General features: G+C 51.5%; 3 protein-coding genes and 1 long non-coding RNA gene across 10 annotated transcripts; 2 read left to right on the top strand and 2 right to left on the bottom strand.

Annotated features, from left to right (window-relative positions):
* Positions 1-153: 153 nt before the first annotated feature.
* Positions 154-6,604, top strand: GP1BA (glycoprotein Ib platelet subunit alpha). Of its 6 annotated transcripts, none has more exons than XM_013095884.5 (2): positions 154-1,997; positions 4,055-6,604. In XM_013095884.5, the coding sequence occupies exons 1-2, from the start codon at positions 1,938-1,940 to the stop codon at positions 6,200-6,202; spliced, it is 2,208 nt and encodes a 735-aa protein (XP_012951338.3). In that variant the 5' UTR covers positions 154-1,937; the 3' UTR covers positions 6,203-6,604. The 6 variants fall into 6 exon arrangements, with proteins under 6 accessions (XP_012951338.3, XP_012951337.3, XP_012951342.1 ...); XM_013095883.5 differs by having other exon boundaries at positions 4,040-6,604; XM_013095888.5 differs by having other exon boundaries at positions 154-2,001; positions 4,040-6,604.
* A 5,224-nt stretch (positions 6,605-11,828) lies between these two features.
* On the bottom strand, positions 11,829-16,384 carry KLHL33 (kelch like family member 33). 2 transcript variants are annotated; one of them, XM_027471805.3, is made up of 5 exons: positions 16,262-16,384; positions 14,968-15,495; positions 13,734-14,667; positions 13,181-13,351; positions 11,829-12,644 (listed from the first exon to the last, which is right to left on the bottom strand). In XM_027471805.3, exons 2-5 carry the CDS (start codon positions 15,488-15,490, stop codon positions 12,068-12,070), a joined length of 2,205 nt encoding a protein of 734 aa, XP_027327606.1. In that variant the 5' UTR covers positions 15,491-15,495; positions 16,262-16,384; the 3' UTR covers positions 11,829-12,067. The 2 variants fall into 2 exon arrangements, with proteins under 2 accessions (XP_027327606.1, XP_027327607.1); XM_027471806.3 differs by lacking the exon at positions 16,262-16,384 and adding an exon at positions 16,054-16,255.
* LOC139999732 (uncharacterized) lies at positions 16,343-21,216 on the top strand. Its single transcript, XR_011805237.1, has 2 exons — positions 16,343-16,488; positions 21,013-21,216. It is a non-coding gene; the product is annotated as an uncharacterized lncRNA (long non-coding RNA).
* NDUFA11 (NADH:ubiquinone oxidoreductase subunit A11) lies at positions 17,870-21,918 on the bottom strand. Its single transcript, XM_038169100.2, has 4 exons — positions 21,691-21,918; positions 21,389-21,481; positions 18,955-19,077; positions 17,870-18,062 (listed from the first exon to the last, which is right to left on the bottom strand). The coding sequence occupies exons 1-4, from the start codon at positions 21,770-21,772 to the stop codon at positions 17,950-17,952; spliced, it is 411 nt and encodes a 136-aa protein (XP_038025028.1). The 5' UTR covers positions 21,773-21,918; the 3' UTR covers positions 17,870-17,949.
* Positions 21,919-22,619: the final 701 nt, after the last annotated feature.

Genomic DNA, 22,619 nt, shown 5'->3' with positions numbered 1-22,619 from the left:
ACAGCAGTAGAACTTGCCCAGGTTGTGCTTGTGCAGTCCCCTGGCCACAGCATAAGTCCAGGCGACTAGCTCATCTATCCACTTCCTAACATAGAGGGCAACTCCACCTCCCCTCCTTCCTCACCTACCCCTTCTGAACAGTTTGTAACCATCAAGAGCCACACTCCAGTCATGGGAATCATCCCACCAGGTTTCTATGATGGCAACTACATCATAGTTTCCTACTAGCACGGTGGCCTCCAGCTCCTCCTGTTTTTTACTCATACTGTGTGCATTAGTGTAAATGCACCTCAGCTGGGCCACCTTTTGGGATGGAGAACACCTAATACCCTCTTGACCACACTCAGGTGCTTTCATAGTTATCAACCTCTCACCAACCCTTGTGTCCTTTCTGCAAATTGCTGTGTCATCCTCATCCTTCACCAAAACACAGGACTGCAAGGTCTTGCTAGCACTTTCCTCACCCACAAGAACTGGCACGTTACATTCAGACTCCTTTCTAGTGACCCCGGTTCTACCCCCACCCCCCTTCATACCTAGTTTAAAACTCTGTCAATGAACCCTGCCAAGTCCCATCCTAAAACCCTTTTCTGCTGGTCACCTGCCGGTGACACCAGGCTCGGAGCCAATTATTAATCTGCTGGCTCATCATGTCCAGTCCCTCATTATTTCCTGTAACTAGAGGGACAGAGAAGAACACAACTTGTGCTCCTGAACCCTTGACCTCTCTCCCCAAGTCTCTTTAATTGTACCATGGTTTCCAACTCCTTCTAATCATTTCCCATGCTGTGTGCATTGGTGTAGAGGCACTTCAGCTGGGCTGTCGGTCTCATTACCTTTTCAGAGGAGCCCTTCCAAATTGCTTTGAAACAGTTCACAAGTATTTCCTAAAGGGACAGTGTTCCTAGGTTCATTTCCATCACTCACATGTACATCCCCCTTCCCCATCTGCATCTAGTTTAAAACCCTGCTTATAATCCCAGCAGGCTTATTATAATCATTTTGTCTGTAAGAGAATTTAGAGTAGGACAGTTGTAAGTATCAAAACATTTGGACTGTAAATTAAGTAGACATTAGGACGTTTTCCTTAGAAACAACTTTAGGTTTAAGAAGCTGACTTCTTTTCAGACAAAATAAAGTGCTACTTAAGCTGAGGGTGGGTGAGAGTCTACAAGGTGACGCAGCAGGGACAGCTGACCCCAACTGACCAAAGGGATGTCCCATATGCCGAGACTGGGGAACTACAGGCCAGTCAGACTCACCTCTGTGCCTGGCAAGATAATGGAGAAGATCCTCCAGGAGACTCTGCTAAGGGACATGGAAAATAAGGAGGTGATTGGTGACAGCCAACATGGCCTCACTAAGGGCAGTTTGCGCCTGACAAATCTGGTGGCCTTCTACAAGGGGGTTACAGAATTGGTGGATGGGGGAAGAGCAGCAGACATCATCTACCTGGACTGTGCAAAGCATTTGACACTGTCCCCCATGATATCCTTGTCTCTAAACTGGAGAGACATGGACCTGACAGAGCGTGTTAGGACTCAAAACCATTAGGTAGGTGCAATGTGAAACAGGCATTATGAAACTAGCAAGGCAGAACGCTGACCTTGTGGGAACACACATTGCTAGCTCAGCGATATGGCACCAGGCCACACGGGTCATCCGGCACGAGACAATGCTGCCATCCGCACAGCACGCGCTGGCCATGCAGCTGTGCGTGATCGCAGCAGCCTATCAACTAGCAACCTGTAGGGTTTGGGAGCACACAAGGGCAAAACTTATAAACAGAGCAAGTTGCTCTGCATCCGAGAGGCAGGAACATCAACCGAGGTCAACGTTGCCTCCACGGGGACGCCCGCAAGACATTGATACCTACCACACTGACAGGGTGCCAATCATGACCTGGCTAAGTGTCTGTGATCTATTGGGTCTCAGTAATGGACATCAGTGACCGGGAAAAGCATCACGCTCATTGGTACCCTTGCCATCACCCTGGGGTCGGTATGTTAACAAGCTAACTCATTAATAAATTCTTTGTTTTTCTATCGCTGCTCAGCTGTGTGTGTGTGCAAGTGTATTTGATATGCCCGAATAGCTCGCTTGCTTTATATATATATATACTCTTTTCTGATCCTTGCTGGGCTGAACTAATCAGCTTCAGCCCCTGGAATCTAACTAGAACACAGAGGGACCACTTGGTGGGTGAGGAATTGTCTGGATGGCCACATTCAAAGAGTTGCAGTTAGTGGCTCCAGGTCCAGGTGGAGACCAGGGATGAGTGGTGTCCCTTAGGGGTCTGTACTAGGACCAGCACTATTCAACATCTTTGTCAGCGACATGGACAGTGGGACTGAGTGCATCCTAAGCATGTTTGCAGACAACACCAAGCTGCGTTGTGTGCTTGACACAGTGGAAGGATAGGATGCCATCCAGAGGGACCTAGATGGGCTTGAGACATGAGCCTGTGCTGAGCAAACTAATTTAGTGGAAGGTATCCCTGCCCATGGCAGGGGATTAAACAGGATGATCTTTAAAGGTCCCTTCTAACCCAAATCATGCTGTGTTTCTATTATATTGTTCTATGACAGCATGCTCAGCAATAAACTTTGGGGTGTCTTTCCTAGGTACTGTGGGTCAGGGTCTGACTGAGCATTGGTCTGCAGGTGGGAGGCAGTGAGTGATTGCCTTTGCATTACTTATTTTTTCCTCCCTTCTCTTCTCTTATTAAACTCTCATTAACTCAACACGAGGTGTTTTTTTTTTTCTTGTTTTTTCCCTTTTGCTTTTCCAGTTCTCTCCCCCATCCTGCTTTGGGGGACAGTGGGCAAGCAGCTGCTGGGTCTTCAACTGCTGACTGGCATTAACCCGCCATGACCAACAGAATGTAGAAACAGTACAAAACCCGTATCTCCCCTCCTCTGCAGCACCTGCCCTTGTAGATTTTGGGTGACCCCCAGCCCTGTTGCCCAAAGTGCTTGGTGGTGACCTGTGGGCCGGGGAAGTGGCGATGGCTTGGCCATGGGAATGAAGAGCAGGAAGAATTGCAAAACCCAGTTCCTTCCTCTGTTCCTAATCTCCTTGCCTGCACTGTGCTGTGGCTTCTCCCACTGACGTTAAAGCTGCCTTGCAGCTCTCCAGAAGAGCCATCCCTCTCTTTTCTGGGAAGCCAGAAAGAAAGGAGCCCTCCCGGACACCACCACCAACCAGCTGAGGTGACATGCAAAAGCTGCTCCTCTCTGGTACGCCAAGTAGGCTGCAGTCCCCAGGTCAAGGGACATTAAGCAAGAAATTTTGTAGCCAAGCTGACCCACAGTTTCTTATGGAAACACGAGATGGAGGTGTTTGCAAAGAGCCATGGTGTGGCAGTGCAATTAAAGTGGGGGCTATACTGAAGGACAGCAGATGAGTTTGGCTTCTCCGGAAACCACAGCTCCCTTCCCAGCAGCTGGGGGTGCTGATAGAGGGCCTGGCCAGCCCTGCTGGGAGCGCCGCTGCCAGGGCAGCTCCCAGTGCTGGGGCAGGAGGGAGGCAAAGCAGCAGGAGAGCAGACGTTGAGGGGTTCACGGTGAGTGCCAGGGGAGCTTTGGCCATCGGGGGGGCTTGGGACAGTTATGTCTGTGCAGAGGAAGCTCTTCTGGTGATTTGTACTCCTGCCTCAGGAGCACAAGTCTTGCAGAGGGCTTCACTGGGCAAGAGCCTGCTGTCCTCAGAGGAGGGTGAGGACGGGAGGATGGGGTGGACACTGGCAGAGGCTGCTGGACTCCTCTGTCCCCTCGGCACAAAGCGATGAGGTGAGGGTGGGGGTAGAGGCCCCACATGGCTCTCCAGGGTAGCTAGTGGAACAGGTGCTGCCACAGCACATGCATGAGCTCTGCACCCTCCTTGGGGCTTGGTCCTGCTCCCCACATGCCAGGGAGGAGCTCGGAGCTCAGGGGGCTTCTGGGCAGGCTCAGGGGGCTTCCAGAGGGCTTCATGTGGGCTGGCAGCACTGCTGCCAATGGTGGGAAGCAAAGCTGGGGCTGTACCCATGCGTGTCCAGGGCTCTCCCCTGCAGGCCATGCGGTTCCCTGTGCTGCTTGTGTTGATCCTCCTGGCCCTGCTGCCCCTGGCCAGTGCCACTGACCCACAACAGCCCTGCCCATCGGAGATGAACAAGGTGAAGGACATCCTGGAGGTGAACTGCACGGGGCAGGCTCTCAGCGCAGTGCCTTCTGGCCTGCCCGAAGACACGGGAATCCTGCTGCTCAATGACAACCACCTGACGTCTGTCTCCACTGCCGCCTTCTTGCCCCTGACCGTACTGCAGGACCTCGACCTGTCTGAAAATGGGATGGTGGCCCTGAACACCGAGTCCCCACTGCCGTCCCTCAGGGAGCTGCTGCTGTCCCGCAACGCGCTGGTGGCCCTGCCCAACCTGCAGGGCCTGCCCTCGCTCATCCGCCTGGCCCTGTCCTACAACATCCTGCAGAATCTGGCCCCGGAGGCTTTCCGTGCCGTGCCGTTGCTGCAGGATCTGGACCTGCGAGGGAACCGGCTGGAGACACTTCCTGGGGACACCTTTGCAGGGCTTCGGGCACTCAAGGATTTGGACCTCTCAGACAACCTTTTGGAGGAGCTCCCCAAGGAGCTGCTGCAGGACTTGGAAGCGCTGGAGACCCTCTGGCTCTCAGGGAACCTCCTCCGCACCCTGCCCAACAACTTCTTCGTTGATGGGCACATCTTTGCCTATGTCTTCCTCACCGAGAATCCCTGGCACTGTGACTGCGACCTGTCCTACCTGCGGAATTGGATCCGGTTAAATGAGGGGAGCGTCTACCAGCCAGAGCGGGGCCTGGAGAAGACAAAGGTGGAGGTGGCCCCAGAGAAGGTGCTGTGCCACAGCCCCCCTGAGCATCAGCATCAGCCTGTCATCCACTTCAAGTCTGACTGCGGCAATGTGGGGGACACAGATGGGGATGAGTATGACTACGATGAGGAAGGAACACCCCAAAAAACTACCATGTCCCCTTCCCCCACAACACACCCAGCTATCCCCAAAGAGCACACTACTACCCTACATGCTCTTACCCAGCCTCCTCTCACTACCACAAATCCTCCCATCAGCTCCCCTTCTAGCTCCAGCCTTGCCCCAAGCACTTCCGATGAGGTTCCTACAAGCACCAGCACTCCCAGCACCATCACTCTTGCACCAGTCAGTCCCACCATCGCATCCACTGTACAGCCCCCCAGCACTACCCCTGTTCTAACTACTGCTCCCCCCACCACCTTCATCTCCACCACCTCACTGACAACTGCTGTGAGCACTGGACTTCCCAGCACCAGCAACCATCCCCAAACCAGCCTTGCCACCAGCACTGCCACCAGCACTCTCCCGATGTCCACTGGCATGTTTTCCACCAGCAGTCCCACAGCATTGCCTTCCACTAGCACACCAAGGGCCTCTTTGGTCATCGAATCTTCATCTTCTCTACTGTCCACCACACCGGTGGTCTCCACCACCATGCTTTCTCCTCATGCCCCAAAGTTGCTGGCTCCCCCGAACACCACACATTTCCTCCAGCCATCCCCTCTGCCCCCACCTCAACCTCTCTGTCCTTGCTCCACCACAGCAGAGACTGTGCCCATGCTGCTCTTGCGGGCGGGTGGGGAGGGTCCTCAGTGGGTGCAGTGGGTGCTGAGCCACTGCTGCCTGCTGCACTTCGTGCTCTACCTGGCCTCCTTGGTTCTGCTGCTCCTGTCCATGCTGGCTTTAGCTTGCTGGCTGCTTTGGATGTGCCTGGTGGGATGGCCTTCCTCGCGCAAATCACTGCAGACCCAAGAGGTGCAGTACCCACTGTTGAGGCAGAGGGAATCAACAGAAAGTCCTGTGTGGCATCTCAGCAGCTTCCAAAGCCCCCTCCAACAAACCACATTCTGCACCATCAAGGAAATAGATCTGTGCCCTGAAGTCACTACATCCCACACCTACTGCACAATTAAAGACCTAGGAATACAGGGCAGTCCTCCTGCAGAGTCTTCTTTCTGCACAACAAAGGAGCTGTGGGTCTGCCACTGTCCCCCGAATACTTCATTCAAGTCTTTCTCCACGAAGCTGACAGACACAAACCTTGCCCCCCTGCGGGCCCCTTCTGCTTACAGCCTGGATAGGGGTGCCGAGGCCATCGGCACTGTCAGCGTGAAGAATGCTGGCAACACCTTGTAAATGTATGTTCAGAGAGAGGGATGGAGGGTCATGGCTCTGCCTCATTTACCTTTGTTGCATGAGGGGACGATCTACTTGCTACAGAAGGGGAAGTCATCCCATCCCTCCCCCTAGCACTCCTCTCACACTCATTGTGGTTGCTGGATCTGAAATAATTACTTGGGTAGTTGGCAGGGGTAGAAGTCACCCCAGAGCAGAGTTTGGGGCTGACACTGCCTGATTTTGGGGTTAGAACAGCTTTTTGAGCTTTTTTTTTTTTTTCTTCTTTTGAGAAGAGCTTGCTTTGTACACTGTGTCCTAATCACCTCTGTCTGAATGGTGCACATAAAGATGTGCTATGCTTTCAACTCAGTCCCAGGTTGCTAATCACAGAATAAATATTCTCTTTGCCTAACTTTCAAATGGGTGCTAGTTTCATTTTACTGGACCTCCGGTAGTCTTAAACTTTAAGTGATGCTTCAATGTTAACCCATTCTTTCCTGTATCCTTGAAGTAAATGGACCAGAGCAATCTCTATACAAGAAGAGACTGAATAGATGCAGAATAAATGTGATGTGGCACTATAGACACCAGTCCCCAACTTTGGTGTCACCTATGCATGATCCAAAAGGCCTTGAGAACTGCATCAGGGAAATAAAAGTCACTTTTCCTTTCATGCACGACGACTCTACCCAGGACACTGGGTTGATGTCTGGAGTGAGGAGACCTCTTAGTGGTGTCCAGTGCTGCCTGAAGTCATCATGAGCTGGTGGTCCTGACTGGAGACCAAGTGTCCATCCTGTCCGTTCAGATGCTTCATTTGCAACTATAAAGCAGGGAGCCACCGAGCCCTATATAAAAATTCTGGCTCGGTTGCACAATGTTTTAGACTGTCAGGTGGAGAATCCTGCCACACGGGAGAGTCTATTGCGACAACTGGCAATTAAAAATGCTAACGCAGACTGTAGGAAAATTTGGGGATCTATTAAAGCCTCTAACCCTAATATAGCCGATATGATCAAAGCCTGACAGGATGGAGGAACAGAGAGCCATAAGATGTCGCTGTTGGCTGACGCTTTAACCTCGTATATCAGGGTGGGGGTGGCACAAAGGGCCAATTGTTTAAATTTCAGGGAAAGCCTCTGGAAGGAAAGTGCATAAAAGGAGCATAGCCGGGTAAAGACTCTTACTTACTTGATCACAATAAGAGTCCGTGCATTCAGATGCCACAGATTCAGAAGAGGAAGCTGCAATGCAAAATCCCTGTTGGTACTGAGTGCTCACATGTTTGGACCAACCAGATTCAGAAATTATCAACTGATTCTATTTTTCTGATGAATCCAATCTAAAGCACACATTCAGAAAAAAACAGTCATCACCAGGGTGTGATTTGCAGCTACGTCTAGGCTGAGGTGAACTATTTCTATTGGCAGTGTCAGATAACATGGTCAACTCTATGAGTAAATTCACCTGTAGTTGACCGGAGCTGCCGATGTTCTCCGTCTCTATGCCATTCTTGTCCATTCTTATTTCTCTACCTGAACTAGCTCAGCCTTCTTTGTTGTTTGCATCTTGTTTTTAATAAGATGTATTAATATTAGCTGATACTTGTCCTTTAAGAAAAAGGGCTCAGAAAAGAACATTCATTGATATGAATCGTGCACATCTTACACAAACAGCAGGACAATATTCCAAGGAAATTTTTTTTTTCACTTTGTTACTACTTTTATCAGAGTAAAAACCCCAGGAGTGCAAAAGTGTCTGAGTTTTCTGAGGAGCAGCAATCACAGAATGGCTTAGGTTGGAGAGGAGTTCTGGAGATCATCTAGTCAAACAGGACAGTCAGAGCAGGTTGCCCAGGACCATGTCTAGTTGGTTTATAATATCTCCATAGATGGAGACTCCACAACCTGTTTCAGTGTTTGACTGCCCTCATAGTAAAAGTTTTTCTTGAGTTCAGATGAAGTTACATATGATCTGAGCACTGCTGAGAAGACATTTCAGTCCACTTCATTGTCCATTTACCTACTCTGTACTTTGTTTTTGTCCCCAAAGCAGAAGTCCAAGCAGGACTGATGGACCATTCCAGCATGCTTTGGCAAGGGCAGGGAAATACTCCTGGCTGCTCCCAGCTCTGAAGCACTGGTCGTATGCAACTTTGAAATGTGCTAGCACGCATACATAAGGGGAAACTATCAGGCATACAGGCTGAACTTCTGTATGTATTTACTACAGAGAAAAGTGTTCCTGTGCTCAAGGAAAGCAAATAACTATGCACTTGTCAATTAGAAAAAAAAATATTAAAATGTTTAAAAAATTCTTAATACTGCTAGGCTGTGTTTGCAACTTTCAGTTGGTTGTAGCATTTGAAAACACCCTGAGACACCACTGCTGGCAAATTCACCAGTGGTTGTACTTACAGGTGATGTTCTCTGCTTCTACAGCAAGTCCATCATTCCGTGTTTCTTTCTAAAGTTTGGTCTTGCTTCTGCTGTATTTGGGCCTACTCTTTTACACCAGGAGTCTGCAATAGTAATGCAGGTAATACCAGTACTCTGCAATAATAAAAATACTTTTATAAAATATATAGAGAGAGATTGATATGAATGACAGGAGGATTCCTTCTTCTCCTTGCTGCCTACCCAAGCACTTAGAGAAAGGTCAAGCAGGAGGGAGCAGTTTCCATCTTCACGAGCACTGTAGTCCCTTGTCAGCTGCCGAAAGCTTTGCTGATAAAGCACTGAGGGTCATGTCCTTGTGATAAAGACAGCTGCAATTTCTATGTTTAGGGGTGACTTGCTGAGCTTTGTTGTTGAGGAGCGACAGAGAGGAGCTGTTACAGACTGGCCACATCCCCCACAACCCATCGCCCTGCACTGCTCGAGGTGAGGACACGTGGAGGTGTCAGGAGAGAAGGAGCAGCAGAAGACAGTCTAGTTTTGGTCCTTGTTTCTCACAATCCAACACTATTTTAATTGGAAATAAATCAGTTTTCCCCAAGTTGAGTCTGTTTTACTCATGAGGGTAGTTGGTCAGTGATCTCCCTGTCTTTGTCTCAACTCACAATTGTTTTCATCTTATTTTTTCCCCATACCCTGTTGAAGAGGGGAAATGGGAGAGCAGCTGGGTGGGTGTCTGGCAGCCAGAAAAGGTTAATGTGCCACAGCCAAGAAGAGTAACATGGGAATTAGTAAAACAGTCAACAAATGGGGAAAAAGGTAAACAACTACAGAAGGGTTAAGAGATCATCTAGATTCAGAACAGTCTAACTTCCTGTAATTGCAAGCCCTTTGTACACTTAAAAACAATAAAAATAAAAATCTCAGATTGAATGTTGTTCTCTCGGACACAAGGGCTGTTACACAAGCAAACATATCAGATTATAATGCACATACTAATCGTTTTATAATACTAAGTATTGCATAATTTCATGTAGATGCATGTAGGGTACAAGGTCCTGTCAGAGGACAGTGCTCCAGGGGGCATGTGCAGGACACTGGCAGGTATTGCCTCAGCGTGGGCTCTTGAGTGCCAGGTCTATTGCTACAGGTGATCAAGGAGATGGGCATCTGCAGAGCTGGCCCCTGCCTTCAAAAGAAATTTAAGATTTTGCTGTGTAGACAAAGGGTGGAATATCATACACTGAAGCTTACACAGAAGCACCAGGCAGATGGAAAGGCTCTACAAAAATGTTAAAGACAAAAAGTAAAACCATTAAATCTAGATGTGAGTACTGTGCAATACATTTCAGCAGGCAAATGAATCAATAGATCAGACTACGAGTTCCATATGCAAAGTATTACCTGTAGAACAGGTGAAAATAGCAATACCAAAAGATAATTCTCTCATCTTGGTTGCCAGAAGTCATGCTGAATAATATTAACATGTGGCAGGGGATAGGGCACATTGGGAAGTGGATAGCATGGGCTTTAAATGACATGCAGTCATTGATGGAACTGAAAAACAGCAATATATTGTAGGAATACAAGCTTTACATCAGAATCAACACATCGTTCAGACTGCAAGGCAAGTAGCTAGCTCTGATTCCTGGCTACTGCACTGTTAGCAATCACAGCAAGCATGCTGTGCATCAAAACTATGTCTACTATGATGAGCTGCAGATATGAGTACCAGATTGGCATGCAGGTGATCGCCTCCATGTCCATCAAGGAGTGGAGTGTAGTTGTCACCTGGATGATTGTTGTACAACTGCTGAAACACATAATGGCCAATCCAAGTGTATCGTGAACTCAACGTGACCACTGCTTGATCCTAAAAGACTATTTAATCAAAAAATATTCAATCAGAAGTGTATGTGTGTTGTATTGTTCTGTCCATTCAAAATATTATACATCTTTGATTACCATTTCTGGGTATTGCCGCCAGGAACTGCAGGTTTATTAAACTCATTCTCCCTCCTTCCCTCCTCCCCAGTGCCCCCCCCCCTCTTTTTTTTTTTTAATATGTGCTATGAATACCTTGTTATCACTGGTGATGACAGCAGCAGGAATAAGTCTTTTCCCCATGTGCTGGAAGGTGGAAAGGTCCTGTCCTTCCAAAACATTTCCTCCATTGTTGTTTCCTGTGACCCATAACTAGCTCACTGTTCTGTCTGTAGTGGCTGGACAAAACGTGGAAGGATATCTTTGTCTCTGCCACAGCACTTGTGCCAGCTGAAGTCCTAGAGACACACATTTCTCGCATAGTCTGCTGTTCTAACAAGGCACCAAGCCAAGGGGCCAGCAGGCAGCCAGTGGGGTGAAGAGCGGTACGTTTCCTCCAGGCAGGAGTTTGGTTTCCCAGTCTGCCATTCCCAGCCAGGAATAACACTCAGTGAAATGTCAAGATCGCTTGTGTCATGAATTGGTGAGGCTTATAAGGATTACAGTTATCTTTGTTCCTAAAGCCGGAATATTTCCTTTCACATAAGATCCCAATATACTGTTGCTTTTTTTTTTGTTGTCGTTGTCTGTCTTTTGTAATCCCTCTCCCTCTGCCTTCTTCACCCAGGACCTTCAATTCCCTTCCTCAGGCTATCACGAGTACCCCAGTTAACCCCAGAAACCCCATTGCCTCAGCCTCTCCCTGCAAGACCTCCCTAGAATTCCCCCCACCTCCAGATAGCCTTCCAGGTAACTCCAGGAAGCCAAGACCTCCTAGGAACCTCCCTCTCCCCAGGAACCTCAAACCCTCCAACAGCCCTGTGTAGGTGGAGTCGCCATCCCTGGGGGTGTTTAAGGTTGGACTTGGTGCTTGGGGACATGGTTTAGTGGATGATGTTGGTGGTAGGGGGATAGTTGGACCAGATGACCTCGGAGGCCTTTTCCAACCTTAATCATTCTATGATTCTATGATCTACCCCAAAACCCTGGCACCCCAGGACTCCCCTATTCTCTCAGAATTCCACACAAACTCCAAGACGCCTGTAAATCCCAAGACCTCTCCTCTATGCCCAATGAACACAGGCATTCAGAGCCCCAGTGCCCTCCATAACCATTCCCCAGCAGACCCCAGAATACAGGCAAGCCTGGTCCCCACCATCACCCGTCCAGGATACTCAGCCCTCTAGTCACCTGCTGTACTCATGTTCCTTGTGAGAAACCTCTGGATGCCTGGGTTCCCCAGCAGAACAAATCAGACCCAGGCGAGCTGTTCAGGAACGATGTTTATTCAATCCCAGTGTGGGGGGGAAATTGAGGTGGTGGAGCAACCTCCTGAGTATTCCTGGAGGCACAGTTTTGCAGTGTGGGGGTCTTTGTGTCCCACGGGGTCCACACAATTTAGGGCAAAGTACCATGGGGGCTGAGGAGGGATCTGGGGTCAATTTTGCTCTGTAGAGATGCCCATTGGGAGACCAATAGGGGGGTACAGAGTTTTTAAGGTCCACTAAGTGTTACGGTGGGTGTCAGATGATCTAGAGGAAACCTCAAGGCAGTTGGGGCCACGTAAGGCTGAGGGCACAGTGAGGACACACACACTGAGGTCAGTATAGGCATGGGGCAAGGTGCCCCGGGTGATCCAGCGCCGGGTGCCTGGCTGGTAGGCATGGATCAAGTGAGTATCCCGGTAGGTTTCATGACTGTACCCACCCAGTACAAGCAGCTCCCCTCCCAGCACAGCTGCACCCCCCACTACATGGGCTTGGGGCAGGGGGCTGAGCAGAACCCAAATATTTAGCTTGGGACTGTAGACCTCAAAGGCCAGCTGGTCCTTGTAGCCACTCTGCCCATCCCGCTGGCACAGCCCCCCAGCCACATAGAGCTGTCCACCTGCCTCCTCCATGACATGGCCAGCTCGCTGGCCATTCATGGGGGCCAGGAGCGTGGCAGGAGCACCCGGAACATAGCGCAGAAGGGCTGTCTGGCACTGGTACGCCTCGTCACAGCCCCCTGACACATAGAGGGCACCATCCAGGGCACATGCTGCATGCCCACACAGAGCCATCGGCAGGGGCTGGCACGTCCTGGGCAAGGAGAGAGGGAACAGTGAAGGGCAGGTAAAGCAGGGCTGCCCCTCAGTGGCTGCCTGGCCAGCAGGTCCCTGCTGAGCACTGCTGGCCATGGATCTTTTGATCACTCAGCAGGCACTGCTGGCCAAGCCCCAGCGGGCAGCATTAGCTGCATGTAATGGATGAACAAGGGGCATCGCTCTTCAACAAATGACACCCTTAGTCGACCCGCAAGGGACTCCCCCAGTGAGCAGTGTTGGCCAACACCTGGCGGAGCACCCAAAGAACATAGCTGGAAGGTATTTAAATGATTCCTGTCATTGAGAGATGGCCAGCAGACCCTCAGTGAACACTACTGGCCAACCCATTCACTACCAATAGGCATCACTGGCCAGCACCCAGTGTCCCAAGGGACACTTGTTCCACACATGCCAACTGCAGGCCAGTGACTCCTCCATGGGAGTGTCAGTGGGCACTCAGTGGGCACCACTGGCTAATGCAAGGGGCTATGAGGGCAGAGGAAAGCAGGTGTCCGAGAGGAGAGGTCTCACCTCCAGGTGTCAGCAGACAGGTCATAGCACTCCACGGTGTCTGTGCAGTAGAGGTCACCTGAGCTGCCCCCCAGGGCATAGATGAAGCCCCCAAGTGCCACAGCAGCGAAGTAGCTCCGCCCGCAGGTCATGCTGGCCAGGCGCTCCCAGGAGTCGTCCATGGGCCGATACCTGGTGTTGAAAGGACATGGGGGCAAGAGACTAGCCGTTACCCACAGTGGCATGAGGTGGTGTTGACACTGCTGAGGACAGCAAACCACCCACAAGCAACCAACCCCATAATGCCCTGGAGACCCTTGCATAGAAACATCCTCCCCCCTCCAGCAATACCAATCCCATAAGGCTGTGAGGCCACATATCCTGGTGGGGGCCTCCCCGCCTTGTCCCCTACAAGTCCTGTAACATCCCCAGGTGGGATAGCTCCACAGGGACAGGAAGATCCCAGTCCAACAGATAACCAAAATACCACAGAGCCTTGGGTCCATGTGGTAGCTCTTGCTCCCCCAATAATTCCAATCCCACAGGACGCCTCTCGGTCCCCTGTAGCCCTCACCTGTAAACACTGGCCAGGGTGTCATGGACCCCGTAGTAGCGCTTTCCACCCAGGACGTAGAGGATGTTGCCTACCACAGCTACAGCATGGCGGAAGCGTGGACCGTCAGGAAAGTCCCCCAGTGCCCTCCACTCCACACGCTTCACCAGCCCCACAGCACTGAGGTAGCGGTGGGCAAACCAGAGGTGCCTGCTGGGCTTCCGAGCAGCCATGTTGGTTGTCAGTTTGTCTCCACCACAGACCACCAGCACCTCTTGCAAGGAACGCACCCGGCATGGCAGCTGGGCCTCCGAGTTCAAACTTGCTATCATGAGCTGGCGGAGGAGGCCTGGGTCAGCTGCCCCTGCGGCCACCGACTGGACCTTCTTCAGCTCCTGACCGGACATGAGGGCAAAGCGAACAGATGACAAAACTTCCTTGGCTATGTCCTCTTGGCCATCTCCATTGGCCACGAGCCACCGGGATGCTGCTTCCAAAGCCTCCAGTTCATTGAGGACATTGAGACCATCAGAGCGGAGGAGGCGGATCAGGAGGTGTGCAGGAAGCTCTAGGAAGGCTGGTGTGGTCACCACAGTGGGGAAGGTGGCCAAGATGTAGTCCTCTGCCACGCGGCTCACCTGGGCCAGCCCATAGGCCACAGCAAAGGTCAACACATCCAGACCAGTTTCTGGGGTCAGGCCATGGGTGAAAACATCCAGGCAGAGGGTGAGGAGCCCCCAGGCCTGGTAGCGCAGGGAGGTCTCGGCTGCCTCCAGGACTACAGGCCATGGTCCGGCCACAGCCCCTGTGTAGGCAAAGGAGAGGAGGAGGCGCAGCTCCTCTGGGGACAGTCCCGTGGCCAGTGGGGCAGCAGGGTCGTGGGTTGCCTCCCGCATGGGGCAAGTGAAGAGGGCCCGGAAGAAGTCACAGGAGCAGCTCAGGGCCAGGCGCTGAACTAGGTGAAAGGAGGGAAAACGATGGGGGCAGGAGGGGGACCCAGTGTCTGGGTACTGCCCTTTGCACCTTGCAGCCCCCCAGAAGCTCAGGCATTCCCTGCTGGTCCTCCTGCCGACCCGACAGGACCAGACATGGGGCACCTCTAGCTCCCACCCCACTTCAAGACAGGCACTGGAGACCCTGGCACTGACCCTGTGCACCCACCCTCCCTTCCCGGGGACCTAGGGGTCCCAGCTAGCCCTGCCACCTCCTCAATTCCCTCCCTTCCTCCCCCCACAAGAGCCCACCCCCGGCTCACCTGGGATAACCTCATCCCCTGCCTGCAGCTGGAGGTCGCAACCCAAGCCGCAGGCATGGAGCTTCTCCATGGCTCTGAGAGTCTCCCACTGCTCCTCCAGGGCCTCAGGACCCCCCTCCTGGTGGTCATTCTCCAGCCTGGAGGCACAGGCTGCCACCACCCGGGGGGCCCCCAGAGCTCTTGCAGCCTCCTCCACCTCCTTCTCTCTGCCACAGGGCATGGTTCCCTCATAGGCAAAGGCCAGCACGGCTCGCCAGCCCCATAGTGTGACCCCCGGTGGAAGGGGGACATGGGAAGGGGGTCCCTGGCGCAGCTCTCTGGTCCTGCCCTCCAGAAAGTGTAGGAAGAAGGAGCTGATGGATGCTAGGACCACGGCATGGGCCACATCACCCTCCGGACCCACAGCCACATCCACCAGCTGTCCTGCAGTGCGGAGGTCATTGGCGACAGCCAGGAACTGTCCGGCGTGGGTCCCATCCCGCAGTTGCCACTGGGATGGGGATGGCCCCTCTGCAACCCACATCTTGCCTGTGGGAACATAGGGAGCAGAGGTAAGGGTGCCATCCCCACAACCAGAGCCTCTGGCCAATGGCAGGAGTCCTGGGTGGGGATGTGGGGTGCTGCTGCTGGCACTGCCCCATAGCGAAAGCCACTAGATCCATTGCCAAAGGCTCTAGAGACCACCACCAGGCTCTGCTACTGCCCCACAGCTGAATCTGATGCCCCTTGCTGAAACTGCAGCTCCATAGATGAATGTGATGCCACCTATCTGCCTCACCACTCAACCCTCTGCTTTACAGCATGGGATGAAGCTACTGAGCCATCGCCAAAGCCAACTGAAAGCCACAGCCCCACAGCTGAGTGTCCCCCATCAAAGCTTCTGCCCCATAGCAGAAGCCACGAAGTTCTGGCCCAGCCGTTGCCCCACGTTCAAAACTACTGGAGCACCACCACCACCAAAGCTGCTGGCCCCTGCCCTGCCTCTCCTCGAAGACACCGCTCCCACCCCTTTGGTGCCCACTGCATGCAGCCACCCGTTGCCCCATAAACCATGCGTGATGCCATGCGTTGTGCGTCCTCTCACACCGTTTGCCGTGCTGCATCGTGCCGACCCTGGCACGGCACATCACGCTGCATGCCCCGTCGCCCCGTGGCACCCCGCGCATCGATCGCGTTGTTGTGGGGTGTCGAGTGTCCTTTGCAGCGCTGCCTGTCGCATGGCACGTGCCGTGCCCTGCATCCTGCGCTGCCGTGCTGCGCGGTGTGCGGCAATCGCGCACCCGTCCCCCCTTACCGCCTGCCGCAGCTCCAGGACGCTCCTGTGACCCCCCAGGAATGTGTCCGGGTAATTATAGCCCAGCCTGGACACGTGGCCCCAGCAACGGAGCTGGGATGGGCCCGGGCAGAGGGAGGGCCGTGGCCCCTGTCCCCGGGACGGGGCGGTCGGACACTGGGGTTCCCTGAGGACGGCAGGGCAGGAGGACGCCGCTGGGATTATTTTCACCCCTCAGGAGGGTGCAGGTAGGGCCATAAACCCTGGGTTTAACCCCAACAGGCTGTGCCAGCCTCTTGCCCATCAGATTCCCCCCCACACCTTGCTCATTCTTATGGAGCCCCTTCCACAGCCCCCACCAGCACCCCTCACCCCAAAAAAGCCCCTGTGTCAGAGCAACCACCCCCCCTGCACCGCCAGCTGTATGGCAGGGAGACACCCCCGCTGTTCTCCCAAGGTGCTGCCCAGCCCCGCCAACCCCCCATAGAAGAGGCAGGGTTCCCCAGCCCACACCAGGGGGCACACAGGGACACCAACAGGGACACGACCCTTGGGGCCCTCACGTGCACCCATAGCACAGCCTACCATGGCCGTGACCATGTCCCCACCCCTTCTGTCCTTGGATCCCCAAGTCTCCGTGTCTGCTGTCCCAACACCCTCCCATCCCGCTGTGCTCCCCTCTCCAACCCCATTTCTCCTAGTACCTGTGTTTCCCCTCTATGAACTCATATCCCCAGCCCCGCATTTCCTGTCCCTACACCCTCATATTCCCGTGTATCTGGCTCAATTTTCCATGTCCCCAGAGATGAAGGTCCATTTTAATCTCCGGGTCCATTTTCCAGTGCTTATCTACCCCAACTGTAAGATTGTATTTTCTTGTTCTAGCCAGGCACAATTTCACTTTCTGCAACTTGCACTTACTATTTTTGTCCTTTCACTGTGCACCTGAATCTGTCTTTTCTGTAACCACCAACTTGAGAAAAATCCTATTTGATCACCCCATCACCTTCTTTTCTCTGGGCTGAGCAATCCAGTTCTATTAGCCTCTCCTCATGCATCCCATACCTCAATACCCTAAAGCTGTTTGGTGGCCTTTGCTGGATGTGCTGCAGTCTGCACACAGAACATTTGACCACATCTGCTCCACCTCTGAGCTGGAAGACCTCTGGAGGTCCCTTCCAGCCTCAGGTATTTCCCAATTCTTTAGTTGTGGGCTCTAGACTTCCTTAAATGCTTACAGGAGAAAGCAACCAAGCTCCCAGACACTTAGCTACGGGCAAACCGTAACCCCTCCACCCCTCAAATTCTTCTACCTTAACCTAAAGCCAAACATAACAGCTGTGACTCCAGACCCTAACTGACGGACTCAGTGAGGTGCCATCTTGCAGGACAAAATCTTGCAGGACTCAACAGAAACTACACAGCTAAAATGCCTGACTGAAAACATTAACTTTGCCCCTCAAGTTTGTACGCACAATACAGAGAAACAGAGGCAAAGTGACTCATGCATGAAAAAAATTCTCAGCAGGAGCACGAGATCAAAACTTTGTGTTTCAATGCCTTCAGCTTTTTCCACATCTCAGTCCCAACCCTGTAAACAGCTGGATGGTGATAAAATTTAGCGACAACTCATTTGACAGTATCTTTATTATACAATGTCTTATTACATACAGCATCAAAGGACAGCTTGCACGGAGGAATGGCAACATTTACAGCCTGGGAGGTCCTGTCAGCCTCCAGCCCTCCTGTCTACCTATCTTCATTAAAGCAGCAGCAGCTCCAAAACCCAAACACGCAATGGTGCCCGTCATGTAACTGCGAGCTGGAAAAAAAAGAAAGAAAAAACAACCAATTAAACCAAAAAAGATCTATCAGGACACAAGTACTACACAGTAGATCTTGACATACTCTGCAATTTTTCATCAGCAGTTCGTGGTCCCTTGACCATGATATCACTGAGGGCCAAGAGAAATCAGAAAAATGTATTTTTTCAATTAAGTTTTCTCATGATTTTGCCTACAGTTTCAACTATAAATATCTATAATCCACTGCCCCGTCTCCTTACACAGGGAATCTTAAATTGCTTACTTCAATGACTAAAACAACAACTGCTGCTTCAAACTCTCATCACTTTAGCAACCAGGAAAAGTAAAGAGAAATCCTATTTCACCAGAATAGCAACTTCAGAAAAAAAAAACCACACTCAGATCTTTAATACTGAGTCTACAAATGCCTGCAGAAAACAATACTGTGTAAAAATCTGCAGGAATTAATCCAGCCTGACAACATCATGTGAGCAAGAGCCAAAAGATACAGCTCATCCCTCAGACTGCATGAAAAATTCACAAAGCAGATGACAGACTGCATTTTCAATGTAAAATAAATTACATCTGCTGTTAAGAAAACAGATTTCCACAACTATGTTTTTCATATCCTGCAATTTCAAGTTACAACTTGTAGTTATAATCGTCAGAGCTGGGTCAGCTCCATTTCGAGTTGTAAATCATCTTGCTATCATCTCTGGTCTCCTTCTGTATCTGTAGTATTTGTTTTAGCAGACCTATGCAATGAAGCATCACTGAAACTGGCGTAAAAGGGAATATACACACAGAGATGAATCTTTACCAAATAAGCCTGACATCAAGATTATTTAACTATTTTCCCTAATACAAACGTTTCTGAAAACAGAGGGCTCATTTCATTGCAGGCATTACCTCTTGCACCTAAGACAACTCCTGTTACACAGCCTCCTATGAAATAGTTCAAAGGATCCTCTGGCTTCTCTCGGATTTGGGCACTGAGGCAGGTAGTCAAGCCAAACACGGCTCCTAGCGTAGCTGTAAATAAAAGGCAAAGAAACCAAATAAACCCCCTCGAGAAACTGAGAATAAAATACAAAGCATATTTTGGAGAAGCATGGTGCCATTCACCAGTTCCACTGGGAGGATAATGAAGCATTATCATCTGCTTGTGATTACCTGGGGCCATCATAACCCAGGCACATGATTAGACTCCAGCACTGTGTAAGTCCCATGGGATTCCTTCTGGTACCTCCTCTGGTTCAGAAGCAGCACAGCCACCCTGTGCAGTGCAGATCCTGCACCAGCAGGTCCAGCTCGGTCATGGCTGGAAGGGGCTGTGTGCCACAAGGCTGGCATGTCCGCATGGCTACAGACAAAGGCCACCACGTCCAGCTTGCTTATGAGCTTGGAATTCATAAGAACCCTTGCTCGTGAGGCAATGGGACAGCCCCCAGGCACTCAGAGGGTAAGAGAAGAGAGGAGCAGGTTTCTCTGGAGCACTTTCCCTCAGGATGCAGGAGATAGCAGAGCAGTGTTTATGCTCGTTGCTGAAACTTTGCTCCTGAGCCCCTCTGTACCCAGCCTCACTGGGAATCAGGTAGAGAAACGCAGGCAGCTCCACTCTCTTTAAAGGTTGGTTTGCCCTTGCACTTTATATGTACATCCCGCTTTTGCCTGCCTGGGACTTGTAATGATTTTTAGAAAACAGAAAAATTGACTGAATTTGTAAGTTACTGATTTTTTAAAAATTGATTTTGGTATTGTAAATCAATTCCACAAACTGAAATAAGACAATGCAACATAGCATTTTCTTGTCTACTGAATTACACATCCCGTTCCATCTGTGTAACTGAAAACTTTGGCAAATAGCTATGTCAAGCAAACATATAAAAAGCTTCTTTGGTTTATAATACAGGTTCTTGATCAGAAACGTAAAACTGGCTACCAGGCACTGTCTCCAGGTTCTAATTCATCCTTCTGGGAACAACACACTGACTCAAAAACGCCCAAGGTGAAGTTTCCAGCCTGTATGGTAACTAATAAACTGGAAGCTCATGTTATAAAGCCCATCACTTTTTCCGCAGAAAATGTGATTATACTGATCCTAAAGTCAATTTAAAAGAATGCTAAAGAAACAAAAACCAAGGACAGAGACCAAGGATTCTGCAGGCAAAACACAGGGTTCCAGTCCATCAGGCTTGGCCTCCTTAGCAGTGGACATGATAAAATTCTTCCTGAGGTGTGAAAAGTAGCAAGAGGATTCTGTGCTAGTTCAGGATTACAAGATTTATCCAAGTAATAACTAGTGACAGTATCTGGTCCATTACAATGACCTGTCATGGCTCAAGTCATTACGTGAGATTGCAGATCCTATTTTAGAGTTGAAAAACTCTAAACTGCAGACGTGGATCACTTCTGAATCAGCTTCTCGTTCAGAACACCAGTACTGGGGTGACAGATAGAGGTGGCACAGGCCATTAAATTACACTGAAAAACAAGGTGAGCTTAGTGAAAAGAAACTGCATTTGCCAAGGGTTTGGGGAGGGAGGGGGGGCACCCTTGTGGATATGTACCTGCATCTGGAACAGACCCTCAGCTCCCTGCTTACTTCTTCAGCATCCTCTCCCTCTTGCAGACCACAGACAACTCAAGACAACTAAATGGTTTCTTCTTGGCTATACAGCATGATTGGAAAAAAAACACTCATTTTCCTTTTAGCTTTTCAGAAACAGAAAGTCATTTATTAAGGGTAGTGCCTAACTTATATGAAGTAAAGGAGTAAAATAATTTTGCTTTAAAGTTTGCTTAAACATAACTTTTGCTTCCCTTATGCTTTTGTCTTAGAACTGAATACACACACACGTACATATAAATATATTAAGTATTAAAAACTTGTACCTTTTACTCTAGTTTGTAAGAAATGCATCCTTTACGCTTTAAATAAAGACCATGGTACTTGTTCTTATCCAGTTTTAGGGGCTGTCACCACAGGATGCACCTTCAACCTGAGCTGTGATGGCTGTTCCTGTGTCTCAAGCACCTAACCAGGAGTTTCTTCTGCCATCCCCGTGCAATCAGTGCCATTCCATTATCCAGCAGAAAACATTACCCACACGCAAGTGACACTTGTGCATACAAATAAGTCATAAGTTGGAATAAAGCAAAAGGAAGACACCAGCTGCAGTGCTTTGCTCTTAGGTGCTTTGTGGCGCTTTAGCATTTTGGCTTCCAGCTCCTGTCCTTAAACTGCTTTGAGGTAGGTGGAGGTGGAAGCACTGAGCCAAACACCCCCAGGGGACCGAGCACGGCCGGAGCCGAGTCCCGGCTGCAGGGCGCAGCCCCTTACCCATCGTGGCGCTGTCGGCGGCTGCCATCTGCAAGGCGGCGATCGCAGTGCTGGGCCGGAGCAGGATGATGCGGTAGGCCGACCCGACCAGGCCTGCAAGACGGAACGGGCCGGGTGAGCAGCGGGACGGGACCCACCGGGACCCCCCTGCAGCAGCACGGCAGGACCGGAGCCCGAGCACCGGGACGCGCCCGAGGGAACTGCGACCGGTCCGGGGCCGCCCTGCCCCGCTCCGCCAGCCCACCCCCGGCGGAGCTCGCCCCCCGGCCCGGCCTCGGAGCCGCGGTCGCCCCGCTCCTTACCGGCGGCGGCACCGACGCGGGTGGTGAGCCAGGTGCGGCGCGGGCACTCCTCGCCCTCGGGGCCGTCCCAGTAGCCCGCCATGGCGCCGCAAGGGCACGGCCGCGCTCTCGCGAGATGGCGGCGCCGGGGCCTCGCCTCGCTCCGCCCCGGCCGGCGGCTGAGGGAGGCTGCGGGGACCCGGGGGAGCCGAGTGTGGCGGGGTGGAAGCGGCCCCGACGGAGCCCCGAGGGGGTTTCTCGGGGGCTGTGAGGGAATTGACGGCTGGGGAAGGGAGGGGGGAGCTCCAGGGCTTGAAGTGCTTGCAGTACTTGAAGGGAGCGTATAAAGAGGAGGAGGAGGAGCTCCTGTTTACGTGTTGGTAGTGACAGGATAAGGGGGAATGGTTTAAAACCGAGACAGGGGAGATTTAGGGTGGAAATTAGGAGGAAGTTTTTCACTCGGGGTGGTGAGGCAGTGAAACGGGTTGCCCAGGGAGGCTGTGGGTGCCCCACCCCTGGAGGCGGCTCTGGGCAGCCGCTCTAATGGGTGGATGTACAGCCCCCAGAGCAGGAGGGGTGGAAGTGGATGATCCTTAAGGTCCTTTTTAACCCAGGCCATTCTATGAGTTTGTGAGGAGAAGCATTCATCGCCGAAATCCCCTCGCGAGGCTGGATTCTGTCGTGGTTTTAAGCCACGGGGCGAGGCAGGTGGGTGCTGTGCAGCTCGCAGGCTTCTCACGGAGAAACTGCAGGATCGGTGCCTCTGCTGCTTCCCGGGGTTTTAATTCAAACCACGCTCCTGCCAAATCCCCAGCAGTGGTCCGAAGGTGCTGCTGCACCAAGCTCTGCCTGTCTGCTATGCGACCCTCAGGATTTACCAAATTCCCGTCATTTTTCTAAGTTCATCTTTAGGTAAAGCAGAATCCCGAAAACCCAGCTGGCAGTCACTG

This window comes from Anas platyrhynchos, chromosome 29 (genome assembly GCF_047663525.1).
Source record: "Anas platyrhynchos isolate ZD024472 breed Pekin duck chromosome 29, IASCAAS_PekinDuck_T2T, whole genome shotgun sequence".
In the NCBI taxonomy this organism is placed as follows: Eukaryota; Metazoa; Chordata; class Aves; order Anseriformes; family Anatidae; genus Anas; species Anas platyrhynchos.
This window is presented reverse-complemented; position numbering and strand designations above follow the sequence as displayed.